Source organism: Sinocyclocheilus rhinocerous, unplaced genomic scaffold, assembly GCF_001515625.1.
Source record: "Sinocyclocheilus rhinocerous isolate Xijiao unplaced genomic scaffold, SAMN03320098_v1.1 scaffold395, whole genome shotgun sequence".
Classification (NCBI taxonomy): Eukaryota; Metazoa; Chordata; class Actinopteri; order Cypriniformes; family Cyprinidae; genus Sinocyclocheilus; species Sinocyclocheilus rhinocerous.
Window position 1 is genome coordinate 146,121 of NW_015660890.1, and position 17,481 is coordinate 163,601.

A 17,481-nucleotide genomic window follows, 5' to 3' on the forward strand; every position below is an offset into this window, starting at 1 on the left:
TATTGCTACATATACATACCCCTGCTACTTATGACTGGTTTTGTGGTCCAGACTCCAGGATCACATTTTAATAACACTAGAGGGCAGTGCATCCTAAAATTCCTCACACCTCCAAAGAGGTCACACAGTTAATGCTAAATAGTCTTATAAAAACAGAGAAAAGATGTCAAGTGTGAGCTAGAGCAGGACAGAGCGCAGCCTCTTTTGAATAGCGAACAGAAAAAAAGAGCTAATGACATAGTTTAGGACTGAGATGGCACATGCCCTCAGGCTGTCATACACAGGAAGAGTACGTGCTGTGCTGAATGTTTGGATCAAAGGGCATTTTTACAATAACTGATCATTTTGTGTAGCTCTCGCTCTAACCTTAAACTCCACACACATGCAAAATAACATATGCACATCGGCTTGCTTTTTTGTCAGGTTACTTTCGGATGCTTGAGAGGCAATTAATTCACTTGTTTTTAAAGCTAGAATCTCATTCATCAAAGGCATTCTTATTTTTGGCATAAAAGAAAAATCAATAATTGTGACCCATACAATGTATTATTTGCTATTGCTACATATACATACCCCTGCTACTTATGACTGGTTTTGTGGTCCAGACTCCAGGATCACATTTTAATAACACTAGAGGGCAGTGCATCCTAAAATTCCTCACACCTCCAAAGAGGTCACACAGTTAATGCTAAATAGTCTTATAAAAACAGAGAAAAGATGTCAAGTGTGAGCTAGAGCAGGACAGAGCGCAGCCTCTTTTGAATAGCGAACAGAAAAAAAGAGCTAATGACATAGTTTAGGACTGAGATGGCACATGCCCTCAGGCTGTCATACACAGGAAGAGTACGTGCTGTGCTGAATGTTTGGATCAAAGGGCATTTTTACAATAACTGATCATTTTGTGTAGCTCTCGCTCTAACCTTAAACTCCACACACATGCAAAATAACATATGCACATCGGCTTGCTTTTTTGTCAGGTTACTTTCGGATGCTTGAGAGGCAATTAATTCACTTGTTTTTAAAGCTAGAATCTCATTCATCAAAGGCATTCTTTCTATTTTGAAAATGCAATTTTCTGCATGGAAGGCATGCCATCTTTAATATTCATGCATGTGTAGGGAAGCTATTAGAAATGCCATTGCTTGAAACAGTTGGTCTTATGAAAATGCCAGTTGTTATAAAAATATCAGACAGGCTGTTTCCTGTTTCTGCTGTTGCTTTAGTCATTCTGCATACAGTCATAAGTCTTCAATTCAATGTGACTCGGGATAATATTACACGTTTTACTCTCTAGCATGGACGTGATGTGTGTTGAGATATTTCAATGATACAAAAGCTCATTACTAATGTAAAAGGTACTGAGAGATCAGTTTTAAAGGCTTTTATGTGTGAATGAAGTGTGTGTAGTATATTGCATAATAAAAATATATCACAGACGTCTTTGCTGCATAATTTTATTTTACATAACATAAATTTTTGGGGGTTTTGGGCATTAACCCGAAAAGCATGTATAGGCCTATTTCTATGCATACATGGAAATAGTATGCATTAACAATACCTGTAAAATGCTGTTTTTAACATATGGTTTGGGACTTATTCATTATAATCTAGCATGCAGTATGTACTATTGCACAGTTAGTATGCAAATAGTGATTCAACCTGAGTATGCAAGGTAGAAGGGTTCAATTTTAGGAAAGTACTGAAAAAATATTTGAAGTAGAAACACTGAAATAGTATTTTCCTGTAAAACGTACTCCAATCATTTTTATTTACTAGTTCAATTTTTTTACAGTGTAGTTTATTATCTTTTCTTGTGACTTCACTTGTATTTTTATGCCATTTATTGACTGTAGTTTCTTTATGATTCTTAGAAAGAAAAGGCATATAGCAGGTTAAAACAGCTTTTTGCTTGCTGGAGGATAAAATCAGCACAAATTTTGTTCCTTCTTTCTCAACACGCAACTTCCATTTCCCTGGAAAGTGTTAGAATGTGCTTTTTGCCAGCAAGTCAACCAGCATTCCCTGGATGGGGAGTTAATGGTAGTTGATTTACATATAGGGCAGACTTTTCAGGAATACATCCCTCTTGAGTGCCCAAGAGTGCGGTTTACATGCAAGCCGACGCGTCCAGCTGAACGAAATGGCCTCTTTGAAACCACAGTCATGTACGATGAGAAACATTCCTATAAAGGCAAGAAAAGCTTGTTGTCTCAGAAGTTGTCGTACAGTATAGTGTACAGAGAGAAGGCATATCTGAGTGTGTGTGTGTGTGTGTGTGTGTGTGAAGCGCTGAGCAGATTGGCAGGCAGATGTTCATTATAGTGTTGTACGAGATGGCAGATTGTGCTTCCTTGGAGTCTGTTTAATTAATACTCCTTAAACACACATCTGGGCATCATCTACTACATACAGTGGAGTCCAAAAATCTGTGACCAGATTGAAGATTTGGGAATTTTGTTTAAAATTCAAACTTAGAAAAAATAAACTCCCAGGTTTAGACATTTAAAAAAGCTAATTTATTCTATAAATTTAATGAGCAATATTAAAGAATCTGCATTGTTTCTGGACTAATATAATATAATATAATATAATAAATTTTTGTTTAAGAATTTAATACTTTTAGTCAACAAGGGCACATTACATCGATCAAATGTGACAGTAAAGACATTTATAATGTTATAAAATGTTATAATGTTTATATGTTATTTTTTTAAATGTTATAAAAAACTCTATTCCAAATAATCAACATTGATAATGCCAAGAAATGTTTATTGAGCATCAAATTAGCATATTAGAATGATTTCTGAAGGATCATGTGACACTGAAGACTAGAGTAATAATGCTTTGCATCACAGGAATAAACTGCATTTTAAAATACATTCAAATAAAACAGTTACTTTACATTGTAATAATATTTCACAATATTAGTTTTTTTTACTGTATTTTTGATCAAATAAATTCAGCCTTGGACTGAGACTTTCAAAAACATTAAAAATCCTATGGCCCCAAAATTTTGAATTATAATAATCATATAATAATTATAACTATAATAAAACATTTTTAGCACTTCTCAAACTAGTGCATGTGTGATTTTTGTACGCTTACTGAATAGACATCTCTTGAAGAATTTTCAAAAAGTTCTCCAGATATACCACTTCTCTGGAATGATTTACATAATGTCTCAGCACCAATACATGCCCATACTCAAGAGATTTCAGAAATTGTACTAAAAATACACATTCAACAAGGCTTTGGTTAACATTAAGAGGAAACAATTAACAGGAACTTTAAGAACACATCTGTTACTCTCTGTCGTTTTCCTTCTCTCTCTCTCTCTCCATCAGATATCTTGCAATCCTCTCTGTCCTCTCTTCTCTTTATGTATAATATATGAGTGCTGTTCCTGACTGTGGATGCGTTAAGTACCTGTGAACAGATATTCTGCACTGCTTCTCCTGTTATGCTCTATTCAGGCACCCAGACAGAAGCCACGTGAGATGCACAAGCCATAAAATATTCCAGAAGAGTATCCCAGGAGTGTTATGTGCCGCTATTCAGGCCTGACACTCGATGTGTAGTACATGTGCTGTTCCCGCAAGATGCGGAGAACAGAATCAGGAGTTTAATTTTAGCAAATAGTTTGCCCAAAGCATGTTGTAGTGTACTTGTTTTGCAATACCCCTGAGAGCCAAATTATGTACTCATAAGCACATTTCCATTCAAACTATTTAACTTTTATTTAAAAAATAAAAAAAAAATAAAAAAAAAAATTACTATTTGGGAACAGCCCAGTATAGCTATCTGTGAGTTATGATGACAAAAGTAATTTCTGGTTGTATAAATTAACATTAGTTAATCTATAATGAATGAACATGAATTAACAATGAACTATAGTGTATTTAGAAATTAACTAAAAAATGTTATTAAATTATTATTATTTAATTATTAAACTCATTATTAAATACTTGTAAAATGTTGTTCATTGTTAGTTCAAGATAATGCATTAATGAATTTCTGCAAAAACAGCTATTAACCTTATTACAGATTTTTGTTTTTTATTGTGTTTTAAAAATTGTTTAATAAAAAATAATTTAACAAACACTTCTCAGTGATTTTAAATGTTTGATCATTGTGTATGATAAAAGTCTGTATGATAAAAGTATGATAAAATTGGACTTGTGGGGAAAATCCTTACAAAAAAAAAAACGGTGCCAAAATAAGCAAATTGACAATAACAATATACATTTATGGGAGGTCCTCAAAAGTATAGGTGTATAAATTTGCTGCCTGTGTGTGCAGCTGTGGGAAAGTATTGTCCACCCTTGCAGCAAAATAAACACTGTTCAGTTAATAAATCCTGTCTAATGAGTTTCTTGAGGACATCAGATCTCACAAAGCCACCGCAGGGTAAAATACACAGCAGCTCCATATAACACACACACACACACACACACACACTGAGTTACACAAGATCACAATGCCATTTAATTAGAGTGGAAAGAGCACCGGAGGGAAAGAATTATAACAAAAAAATCAAAAAATAGTCACAGGAGGATCTCTACAGAAATATCCCCCAAACACACATATGCATGTTTAGTTACATAAATAGGGACATACAATGATTTTTATTGCTTTTATATTAACCAAATTATAATGCTTAAGGCTAAGCCTAAAATAAATATTTTTTGCATTTTAGAATAAAATTTAATATTCATTATTCATTTTCAAACTATGACATACCCTGTGGTATAGATTTCAAAAATTTTTTATTAATCTTAGTCATTATTAAAAAAACAGCTGTGAGGTATAGATGTGCAATCTGTTCTGTCCGTTATACTATTGCGTACTAGGGTGTCAATCATTCAGCTGATGCAACATTGAAAATATGTCTACCCAGAACATTCTAGTGGTAGAGAAGTCTGGAAACATGGATTGTGTAAATTAAATGTGACAGTACCCTGAGACAGTACAATCTGTTGAACGAACTGTACTGTATTAGACCCAGTATCAGTCTGTTTTTCAAGCTGTCTCATCCACGCTTCACTGCAGCTCACGTTAGAGGTCAGTAAGCATCCTAGCCAGTGGTTAAATCAGGATCACTTGCAACAAAAAGGACTCTTATTGAATTTGACATTGCTTTGATAGATTGAAATGGAAGCTTTAAACTCCACAAAGCTGAAGGTGATTTATTAGTTTGATGCTGTTTAAGGTAGTTTGTATGGCATTGCTAAGCAGTTGCTTTTGGGAGGTTGTTGGTAGCTGGTTGGTTGGTTAAAAAAAGTAAATAAATAGCTACGTGTACAGATGTTTTGTTATTTATCTGTCTATCTTAAAATATCACCAGCACAGACCAAATTCTGACCCAGTATGAAAGCAAATGCATGTTTTTTTGTCTGAAGTGTGTTTTAACATGTAAATGTGCTGAAAGATCATGAAGAGCACCATCCACACAACACCAAAAAAACAAATCAGATGCACTCTTTACACTTATGTGGCATGACAACAGAGAAATGACCTGGAAACATTGGCACTGCACAATCTCTGCAAAAACGCTCTGATTAAGCGAGACGGCATGTACAGTCAGACAATATCACAGGGATAAGACATACATGTGCTAGGATTTGATTTATTCCCTCAATCAGCTTTCATTTCCCCGCTTGGCTACTGATACTTTCAAAGGTACATGGGAAGGGAGATAACGCATCCATTGACCTGCAAACAGATTGGCCGGAGTGCAGGAGGAGGAGCCAAAGAGAGAGAGAGAGGGATGAACGAATGAAGGTAGGAGGATGCAGAGAGAGGGACGGAGCACTAGTTGGGATGGGAAGAGCTGGGAGAGGAGATCTCTAATAATAGCACTGCAGGGAAGCAAGATCGTGCAGAGAAAAAAGTGGTACATGCAGCAAAGCGAATCATGCCGACGCAGAGCAATGAAAGAGTGCGATGGAGCGAGAGCGGGGAAAGTTGAAAGCACATGCTCTGCTTTCCTGCACGCACAATAGGAACAGCGTAAAGGGGGAAAAGACAAATAGGAAGCACCAGGAGGAAGACGTTCTCAATGCAAAGGAATTACGACCTCGAGAAAACCCTCTCATTAGACATCTGTGACCTCTGAAGTTCTTGTGTTTTGTGAGCACAGCTGTTTAAGTTAAAGCCTTTCAAATGGCAACTTTGGACACATGCAGCTTAAGTTGCAGCATGTGTGAGTGTGTGTGAAACATGCCCTCTGCTCGGCCTTCATCCGATGATGCAGAGGTGTGAGAGCCACGAATCCGAGGTCCAGCGAAGCCCCTCATTGGACAGCACAGAGTCAGAATTCACCCGGGCGGCCCGTCGGGGTCACCGCCTGGCCCTGGGGGCCTTCTATGGCTCCCGGGGGTCAAATGTCAAAGATCAAACGGCACAGAGTGACGGTGCCGTTGTCGCCGTCCCGCCTGGAGGGAAGCCTCAGCATAAGCGCGTGTCTGCCGGTGGGAAGTACGTTGTGTTTTACCTGGACTTGTCATTTGTGTTGCTCCTAGAGTTTGAGAAGCTGAAGATGGCTCGTGGATGCCTGTGCTGTGTCAAATACATGATGTTCCTCTTCAACCTGCTGTTCTGGGTGAGTATCAAAGTACAGCATGAATTATCCACACTTAATTGTTGTAAAAATGCGTTCTCTTGTCAAAGATTAATGTGCAGAGACTGCTATAAGAAAGCTGTTTATACAATGATTTCCCCAAAAAGTGAGCATGGTGTCTCTGTGGGGTTTTGAAAACAATGCGCTGTTTGTTTGAATGGTTTAACAATGTTTGTTTCTGGCTCAGCCATGTGAGCTTGGGGCGGATCATTAGCGATGTTCTCTAAGGCGAGCATCACTATTATTATTGCTCATATGTGGGGTTGGAGAATTGTGTGAATCCATAATCCTAAATAGCAACTCTAAAGAATTAAAGGAATAGTTCACCCAAAAATGAAAATTTGCTTAAATTTTACTCATCCTCTGGCCATCCAAGATGTAGATGATTTTCTTTCTTTATCTGAAAAGATTTGGAGAAATGTAGAACATTTACATCTTGTGTTCACCAATTGATCCTCTGCAGTGAATGGGTGCCGTCCACAAGTAATCCACACAACTCCAGTCCATTAATTACCATCTTGTGAAGTGAAAAGCTGCGTGTTTGTAAGAAACAAATCCATCATTTTAAGATGTTTTAACCACTGCTTTTGCGTAAAATATGAGTCCTTTATCCATTGTTCTTTTTCCAGTTAAAATGTTCTCGTCAGAATCAAGAGAGAAATATGCACAAATCAAGCACTGTTTATAAGCGAAAAAAAGTTCAAAACAGCTTTAAACAAATATGTTGGTGAATTTTGATGTGAGAGGACAAAACAGGAAGGATTATTGTGATGTTTTTTTGGACTCTCATTTTGATGCCACCCATTCACTTCAGAGAATCCACTGGTGAGCAAGTGATGTAATGCTAAATTTCTTCATTGAGATTTTCATGTGAATGATTGTCAGATGCATGCAGTGTGGGATAATAAGATGCTTGGTGTTTGTGTTTTCTGCATATACTATGTGTTTATTTTCCCATGCTGCACGCCGCAGGGTCCCACAATAACGAAATTATCAGATAAAATAAAAATAGCAGTTTTAGCCTACAAAAAAATCATAGATATTAATTAAATCCCAAGTCATGGAAATTGCTAGAGAAATATTTTTCTAGTATTGTTCAGCTGTAAAATACATCAGTGGCTAGAAAATGGTAGTTGTGAATGCAGTCTGTATAAAACGGTTTCTAAAGATGCCAATAAATCATAAACACTTAACTCAGAAATCAGTCTGAATGGGTATGACGCACCTGGTAATAACTGTAGCATTTTGGTAAAAATTGATACCACAGTCAATGTTTGTGAACATGTCACGCATGTGTGTGCTGCAGTGAGAGGCAAGGAGGGAAGTAGGTTCATCACGAGGTGTTAAATGCTCTTAGATCAAAGGCAGTAATACATATTCATCTGAACTAGAGCACTCAAACAAATCCCCCCGCCTTTTCTCTCACTCTTTTTCATTCTAACATCTCTTATAGGCCTCCAATTTAACTTTCAATCATCTGTGTCTATGTTGTTGTTGTTGTGGTGTATCTGCAACAGGAAGTCTGTGTCAGATTACGGTTCTGTGAGTTGTGAGATTTCGCTCATTTGATCTGCTGTGTGTGTTGTTGTTTGTTTGATTCTGGGCCAGTTTAATGACAGAAGCACCAAATCACAAGCAGGAAACTTGAGAAAAAAACTCCCGACTGATCTAAAATCTCCCACTGCACACACACCCACATATACACCCATATAATGATGGAAAAGGGAACATTAAAGAATAAGGAAATTATGTGAAGATTGCAAATGCCTGAAGATTTTACACTGTACACTTTAAACAGCAGGGCGGAGAGGGAATAAAAGAAAGATGGAGGAGTGAGATAGAAAGAAAGATAAAAGTAATTTGAAAGCTTTATATAGAATTACTTTGAGATGGAATGGTTTGTCAAAGCGATAGTGTGGTTTTTTTTGCTTCACTGGAATTTAATTTCGGAGTTCAGTTTTCCATTGAAGAGAAATTACATATCTCTTTTGAATTACAAGGTTTACAGAGGCGTTCAATAAAGTCTTTTCAGAACATAATACAAAAACGCTTGATCTCGCTGCTTATGTGAGAGACAGTTGATGTATTGTGTGCATTAAATTTTTTTTATTTTTATATGGAATGTAAATGGGGTGGTAATGATGTTTCTGAGTGGAGTTGAGGAGGTGTTTTAGGTCACTGGTAATCTATATTTCATGTGCTTGACATTACTGAGCCTGATGGCTCTCAGCTCCATGTTTAATACATGAGTCAGAAAGTTTAGGCCAGACTCACTTCACTCTGCACAAGGTCACAAACACACAGTACACTCATTAGTGGGTGTGAGGTCAGTTTTGCATGTGGGATCTGTTATTAACATGAACGACTGACTCAACTTTTCTAGATCTTCTGGTATGTTATTTCTAATACTTATTCATCGATGCTGCCTACATTTAGTAAAAAGTTCTTTCTTTTGTTTTGCTTTTTTCCTGTCCTTTTCCTTTTTTCCCTTTTTCATTTTTCCTGTCATTTTACTTTCTTTTCTTATCCTGTTCCTTTGTCATTTCATTTTCTTTTCATTCTACTTTTCCTGCCCTTTAGTATTAAGCTCCTTTCTTTCATTTCCTTTTTTCTTTTCCTGTCATTTTCTATTGATTTATTTTGTTCCTTTCCTTTTTAATTTCCTTTGTTATCCTTATTCCTGTACTGTCTTTTTCCATTTCCTTTCTTGCCCCTTTCTATTCTTCTCTTCTTCACCTTTTCCTTCCTTTCCTATCCCTTTTCCTCTCCGTTATCCTTTTATTTCCTTTTTCATGTCTTTTCTAGTACACTACTATTCCTTTTTCTCCTGTGAATTCCTTTTCTATTGCTTTTCTTGTCCTTTGTCCTTTCATATTTCCTTGTTTCCATCTTTTTAATTACTTTTCTTTTCCCTGTAATTTTCTATCCATTTCCTTTCTCATTTCCTTTGCTATCCCTTTTCCTGTTATTCCTTTTTTCATTTCCTGCCTGTCATCCTTTCCTTTTCCTTTTCCATTTCCTTATTCTTTTTCTGCCCATTTTCTTCCCTGTCCTTTTCAGATAATTTCTTTTCTTTCTATTACTTTCTTGTCGTTTGTTTCCCTGTGTTTACATTTAATATATTTTCTTTCCTAGGCCAGTTCCATTCTTTTGATTTTTCCTATCCTTTCCTTTTTTCCCCATGTTTATTTCTTGCTTTTTCTTATACCTTGTTCCCATTGTTTTCTATTTATTTTCTTTACCTTTTCCTGGCCTGTTCTTTTTCCTTTCCTTTCCTTTCCTGTCCTGTCCTTTCCTGTCCTGTCCTGTCCTGTCCTGTCCTTGGTCCTTTTTAGCCCAGTTCTTTACTTTCCATCCTGACCCAACTTCCCTGCTTCTTCTCAGTCCTTTCCTCAGTCTCCTCTTCACACACCTTGATTGTGTTGATTGCTGCTACTTCAGACCATTTATCTAGTAAATGCCTACCTCAGTCTATGTGTGTTTGAATGCAGTGCACTGTAAAGAAAACCACTCAAACGAATAGTCCCCCAATTTGAAATGCAGGATTAGATTAAGAACAAACCCATTATGTAGGATTTTCCAAAGGCAGAGAGAATAGATTGAATTCAATTTGTTTGTGTGCGTCTTCATTCTGGTTGCGCGTCATGAATACAAAAATTTAGGTTAAAAGCTGTCTGCTCCTGTGGACAGAATAGTCTTACTCTGTGCTCTTCCTGTTTATGTTTTATTCTGTTATTTTCTTGTTTGTGTGCTCTTTGGCTTTTTTTTCATGCTTGCATTTGCTCCCTAATTATTTCCTCGCAGACTTTCTGATTACTGTGCCATACTTTTCATTTTCATGGTTTTTAAAGTTTTCAGCATCTTTAACCTATTTTTCTGACTTGCTCTGCTGCTCCTCTCTTTCTCTCTCTCTCTCTCTCTCTCTCTCTCTCTGTCTCTCTCTCTCTCACACACACACACACACACACACACATACCTGTTTTATCTCTTATTTTTCGTACTCATCATTTTCCAAGTACAAGGGTTCTGTCTCATTTCAGATTCTTCGTGGTTCTTAGTGATTCTCAGAGTGCATGCTGGGTATTTTCTCAAGGGAACTGAATGACACAGCTTTTCACCTTCAGTTACACTCAAAAGAACAGTGTGTGGGGAGCCAGACCGCTGCACTGTAGGGCATACTTCGCAATGACACACGTTATGTGAGGAAGGATTAACAGAGAACATCTTGCCCTTCTAAATTATTAATTTAAAAATCTTAAAAATATTTCGTAATATATTTTACTTATATATTCATATTATCCATATTTAAACATATTTAATCTTTAAGAACACTAGTAATTTAATAACACAGTTTAATATAATCTTGTATGTATGTATATATATATATATATATGTTATGAAAATAAACTAAGTAAAAAACTTAATACTTAACAAACGTTAGATAAAAGATGTAATCTTTAGTAAGAATATCCATTTTTCATATAATGTTCATATAAATGATCCAATTTTCATGTAATATTCAATAAATTTTTTCTATGTTGTGATGCCTAAATTTGCATGTAGTATTTAAAACAAGTGATTTTAGTTTTTAATTAATTATTTTAGTTTTTATGTATATAGTTTTTTAATATTTATTATTTTTCCTATTCATTTGTACTAAATAGTCTTAATTTACGCATAATAGCGTAACATCAGATATTTATTGGTCATCAGCCATAACATGGAAATATTTATCAGTTAATCGTACTGGCCAATTTAAATATCCATGCATCTTTACTCTTGAGTCAGAGTGTAAAATAAATATAGCTTTATCTTACTGTGAAGTGTTATATACAAATGTGAACTTGTAAATCAACAAATGGCTTACTTACAGTATAGTTGACTCTGCATGGTAAATTGCAGGGGTGTCGACTCGAGTCACATGACTCGAGACTCGACTCGGACTCGAGTCTACTTGTGACTTGCAAAACAATGACTTGGTCCCACCTCTGGTAAATTGGGATAAAACAATGAAAGCATTTTGACATTTATTGTATAAAATCACATTTTGCAGGTAGAGATGTACCATCTTGTGCCGTAAATACAGCATTATCTGGTTTTCTGTTTGGAGCTGGTCCTCCAGGTGTGTTTGCTAACTTTCTCCTTTTGCCTGGCCTTTAGCAGACTGGACTACTTTTACATTTCGGTTACCTGAGCATGAAATGACAAGAGTTTCTCCCCAACAAACACACATTCTACTCTCCTACGATCTAGACACACAAAAAATTCACACTTCATTACTTAACAACAACCTTCATTGCGGTTCAAATTAGCATTTATATTGCTCTCACAGCAGGGAGAGCTGACACAGGTATCGCTTTGTTGGTCAGGCATGTGCACACATACCCATCTCAGTCCTGAAACAGTAAGTACACCTTACCTTGAGTGAACTTGAGTTCAGAAAGTGCTTCTCAGGTCCTCCTGAGACCTACTGACTTCGGTGGATGAAACCGAAGAGTCAGTTTTACACTTTGGGACACGTAAAAGCCTGAAGAAACACTGTCGAACTGAATGTTTATGCGTGTTTGATCCATAATGAATGAGTTTCTGTGAGTTTATTAACGTGAAACGCTCTCCGCTGTCTGTCTCTCCTCAGTTGTCGGGCTGCGGGCTGTTAGGTGTGGGCATATGGCTGTCCGTTTCTCAGGGCAGTTTTGCCACCTTCTCCCCCTCCTTCCCCTCCCTATCAGCCGCCAATCTGGTCATTACCTTGGGCTCTGTCGTCATGGTAACGGGCTTTCTTGGTTGCCTCGGTGCCATCAAGGAGAACAAGTGCCTGTTGCTGAGTGTAAGTCGACACCTAAACTCCCACAATGCACACTGCATAAGGAATGTATTGTTAATCCAGGGTTATTTTAAACCTGGGTTAGTGTAATCCTGGGTTGTCAGGTTTTGAGATTTAACATTTGCAAATTCTTTCTAAATTATGCATGTTCGGTTTTAATACAATCCTCTCTGGTTGTCTTCCAAAAGTAAACTACAAAAAACGTCATACTTTATCACTTCAGCTGTTGCTGCATTTTTAACTGTTCTTCTCAGGCGCTGAAATGAAAGTTTCCATTATGCTACAAAGCATATGAATAGTTCATTGTTTAGTTGAGGGAGTCACAAAAACAGTTTTAGTCAGCCAAACCTCTTTGACATAAAATAATTACTTAAGTACCCCCTGACATTTTAAGTTAATATTTAAGTAGTTCACCAACATATTCTTATGTTGATTCTCTGATTTCAGTTAATGGTCACATTTTATGATAAGTGCTTTATTTTGAATTTCATTAATTAGTAGCTTTTCATCCATTTCTGAACCCTGTGCAGTTCCCTCCCAAAACCTAGGTTTTGAAAATCTAGTTTCTGATAAATATGCCATGTTGTTTCTGTATAGGCACTGTAGTTTGGGTGTTGCTCTGATGTTTTTTTATTTTTTTTATTTAACACAAGTGCTTTATTTTGAATTTTTTATTTTAGACTTTTATGGTTTCATTAATTAGTAGCTTTTCATCCATTTCTGAACCCTGTGCAGTTCCCTCCCAAAACCTAGGTTTTGAAAATCTAGTTTCTGATAAATATGCCATGTTGTTTCTGTATAGGCACTGTAGTTTGGGTGTTGCTCTGATGTTTTTTTATTTTTTTTATTTAACACAGATTTAAAAGCAGTGCTTACCTTCATTCGTAATTACTTACAAATTAAGATATTTTTGATGAAATCCGAGAGCTTTCTGACCCTGCATAGACAGCAATGTAACTGAAATGTTCCCAGACCCAGAAATGTAATAAGGACATCATTAAAATAGTCCATGTGACATCGGTGGTTCAACCGTAATTTTATGAAACTACAAGAATACTTTTTTTAAAGCATTTTAAAGACTTTATTCAAAAATGTATTCTCTTCTAATCAGTCTCTGCTGCTATTCACGAGAGCACTATAACGCATGACTGGAAGAGAAGAAATTGTTGAATAAAGTCATTATTTTTGTTTTCTTTGTGCAAAAAAAGTATTCTCGTAGCTTCATAACATTACGGTTCAGCCACTGACATCACATGGACTATTTTAACAATGTCTTTACTACCTTTCTGGGCCTTGAGCGTGGTAGTTCCATTGCTGTCTATGCAGGGTCAGAAAGCTCTCATTTCATCAAAAGATGATGGAGAGTGTAGAAGTGCAGAGAAAGGCTGCGCAGCTGAGATGCTGCGAGTGGTAAACAAAAGCGTCCTCATTTCCACATTCAAACAGCTTCCATTGTCATGAATAGTGCAAAAACATACTTTATCCCACTCGCTTGTGTCAGCCTTTGGGCAACACTTGGTTAGTTTTATTTTATTTTATTATTTTTCTATATGTATTGATTGATTGATTGATTGATTGAGAGAGGGGGTAATTTTTGGCCTGACTTTACATAATCCCACTTATTACAAGGCAATGCACTAAATAAATAAATACAACTGAATATATATACATGTGTGTGTGTATATATGTATATATATATATATATGTGTGTGTGTGTGTGTGTGTGTGTGTATACAAACTTAGTATTGTTGGATATGAATAGTTTACTTACTTTACTGTCTTTTTTCTTGTAGTTCTTCATTGTTTTGTTGATTATTCTGCTGGCAGAGCTGATTTTGCTCATCCTTTTCTTCGTGTACACGGACAAGGTACAGTATGAACAACAAGCATCACACACACCCCCTCAATCTATCTATCACACACACACACACAAACACAGAACTAACCACCCACCGCACACAGACTTTCATTACCCACTCGACTCCTGACAACAACAGCCCACACACCTGCTCTTCTGGTTTACTCTCTCAGTATTCTTAAAGTTTTCTTCATTTCTAAAAATCGACTCTGTAACTCATATTCGGATTACAAATGCTTCATGTGACTTTAAACTTTTCTGCAGGTGAGCGAGAACGCTAAGCAGGATCTGAAAGACGGCCTGAGGCTCTACAACACGGACAATAACATCGGCCTCCGCAATGCCTGGAACATTATCCAAGCTGAGGTGTGTGTGAATGAGTGCAGGTGTGATATAGGGTCATCAGTGACAGTAATGGCGGGTCACTGTGAGTTCAGATTTGATTGGGCCACATCTTATCCGCAGCTGCTCTCCACAGAATTATGGAAGATAACTCATGAAGCCCTCCAGTACTGAACAATATGCAGGCGTCTGCAGAAATTTTCTTTGCTCGGTGTGTAAATGATTAATCTGAATATTCACTCTGTCTCTCAGTGGCAGTGTTGTGGCGTTACTGGGCACACAGACTGGCATGATGCCCTGCAGGAGAAAACAGTTCCAGACAGATGCTGCCAGGAACACTATAGAGAGTGCGGTCGCAATGTCACTAACGTCTTCTGGTCACAGGTACAGCTGGATATTTGATTTGATTTCATTTTATTTTATTCATTACTCTTATGTACATTTTATTTTATTTTTATTATTTTATTTTAGTAGTTTCTCCTATTTAAATTTAATTTTAATAGTTTCTCTGATTTGTATAGTATTTTATTTTATTAATATTTTATTTTATTTAAATAGTCTCTAATTTAAATTTATTTAATTTAATATTTTCTTTGCTTTGGTTTATTTTATTATTATTTAAATAGATTTTTTGGTGTTTACTGGGCCAAGTCGCCCTAATTGAGATACAGTATATAGTCATAAATACTTCTGTGATCATCCAGTTTAATAATGTAACTATATTTTCTGCTTAAATAGTTTTAATGTTGTTAGCTACTTGCTTATACTGTAGATAACTACTTAAAATATTGATAAATATAGTGTGAATATAGTTTAGCTACTTTAAATTCTGAATGTGGTGCACATTGTAAATTTTCAGAATTTATAAACAGTTTCAATAGCCTTCCCAGCATTACTTATAATGTTACTTCACACTTCTTCTTTCTGACTCTCAGGGTTGCTATGAGAAGGTTGAGGAATGGCTGAACGACAACAAACATTTGCTCGGAACCATCGCGATGTGTGTGCTGGTCTTGCAGGTACAAATATTACGATTAGACTCATCCTGGAATGTTTTGGAAAACAGCTTTGCCTCCAATGATGTCACATCCTGTTTGATGCACATCCACACTGAAGTCATTTTCTCTGTTCTGCAGCTGCTCGGGATGGCATTCTCCATGACCTTGTACCAGCAAATCCACAGGGCGGGAAAGAAGTATGATGCCTATTAATTTAATATTTTCTTTGCTTTGGTTTATTTTATTATTATTTAAATAGATTTTTTGGTGTAATTTTACTTTATTTTATTGCATTGCATTGCACTGCAAAAATGCAGACTAGCTAGACTCATTTCCAGCAATAAAACGGATTGTTTAAGTAGATGTGTTAGTTATTGTATTATTTTATGTTAATAGTTTCTCAAATTTAATTTAATTTTAATAGTTTCTCTGATTGGTATTGTATTGTATTTTAATAATATTTTATTTTATTTCAATAGTCTCTAATTTAAATTTATTTTATTTTATTATTTTACTTTATATTTTATTATGATTAGTTTATTTGCTGTAATTATATTGATGTCACATCCTGTTTGATGCACATCCACACTGAAGTCATTTTCTCTGTTCTGCAGCTGCTCGGGATGGCATTCTCCATGACCTTGTACCAGCAAATCCACAGGGCGGGAAAGAAGTATGATGCCTAGACGAAACCCATTGTTAAAGAAAAAAAAAAACTCTCTAAGCACCTAATGTATTATTTCAAACCCCGCTTCATGCCATCACAAACTATTACCAGTGAAAATGAAGCTGATTTTTTTTTGAGTCTATCAGATTTAATTATGTAGAACAGACTGTAGATATTTTTGCTAGGTTGCTGAGTGGCTAATTTATTTATTTTTTGGCCTGAGGTTTAACAGCAACTGTAAGATGAAAACTAATGAAGGGAAAGCATTGTGAGAAGCAATTATGGATGTTTGCAGCCGGTTTTAGAAATAGTCTGTTAGCGTATGAACTGTACAAAAATGCCCACATGATGTAAAATCGGATTTTGGAGATCTGCAACGCTCGTAAAAGGATACATTCACTATTTCTTTATTGGACACTTGTGTACATGTAGACGCAGTTCCCTTTGCTGATGTAATATATCAATCGCATGCTGTGTATATTTCACATTCACATTCACATAAATGTACTGTACAATTGAACACAAACAATCCTGATGATTTAAGTGTTAGGGAGATTGGGGTAAGATGTGTCACCTCCTTAATCTACCAAAAAATGCAATTGTTTTTGTCAGATTATCAGATAAAGTATTCAGAAAGACTTTAATTGTTTTGGTTATATAAAATATAAAATGAACATGTGAAAATATATAAATTTTAAAAATATATATTATTTATTATAAATATATTAATTATAAAAAAATTTTTTTTAATTATATATATATTTATGTGTGTGTGTAAAATAGTTTATAAATAAATTACATAAATATACACAAATTATTTTCTAAATTTTGGCTTCAAATATTCAGATTATTTGAAAGGTATTTCTGTCAATTTCTTATCTGAAAAGTGTCACAGCTTACCCCATTCTCCCCTGCTTTTATTTGTTAGAAGTATGAATGTGTTTATATGTTCTATGTATGAGAGAGAGAGTCTGGGCTAGTCATCTGCTCGCTCTGGGGCTTTGTGTCCTGGTGACTCTCTTCTCATATCTGTCTCTCTTTGTTTTCTCGCTCACTGATCTTTTCAAAGTGCATCTGTACTGCTGGGAGGCAAACGAGCTGTCCTCCACCCACCGTCAGGGAAGAGAGGGAGATGAGATCAAAGGATGCAGGATATAGAGGTTAGGAAATAGA

At 36.0% G+C, this 17,481-nt stretch overlaps 1 protein-coding gene across 1 annotated transcript; it reads left to right on the top strand.

The window, feature by feature from the left end:
- The first annotated feature begins 5,695 nt into the window (after positions 1-5,695).
- Positions 5,696-15,854, top strand: LOC107725884 (tetraspanin-9-like). The gene is made up of 7 exons (XM_016535303.1): positions 5,696-6,601; positions 12,255-12,446; positions 14,237-14,311; positions 14,566-14,667; positions 14,896-15,027; positions 15,579-15,662; positions 15,780-15,854. Exons 1-7 carry the CDS (start codon positions 6,245-6,247, stop codon positions 15,852-15,854), a joined length of 1,017 nt encoding a protein of 338 aa, XP_016390789.1. The 5' UTR covers positions 5,696-6,244.
- Positions 15,855-17,481: the final 1,627 nt, after the last annotated feature.

What these genes read in the sequence shown, in the direction of transcription:
- LOC107725884 (XM_016535303.1), top strand. Translation starts at nt 6,245, where the DNA reads ATGATGCAGAGGTGTGAGAGCCACGAATCCGAGGTCCAGCGAAGCCCC. An exon ending in TCTTCAACCTGCTGTTCTGG is followed by an intron (nt 6,602 to 12,254) that starts GTGAGTATCAAA and finishes GTCTCTCCTCAG; the next exon opens with TTGTCGGGCTGCGGGCTGTT. An exon ending in GGAACATTATCCAAGCTGAG is followed by an intron (nt 14,668 to 14,895) that starts GTGTGTGTGAAT and finishes TCTGTCTCTCAG; the next exon opens with TGGCAGTGTTGTGGCGTTAC.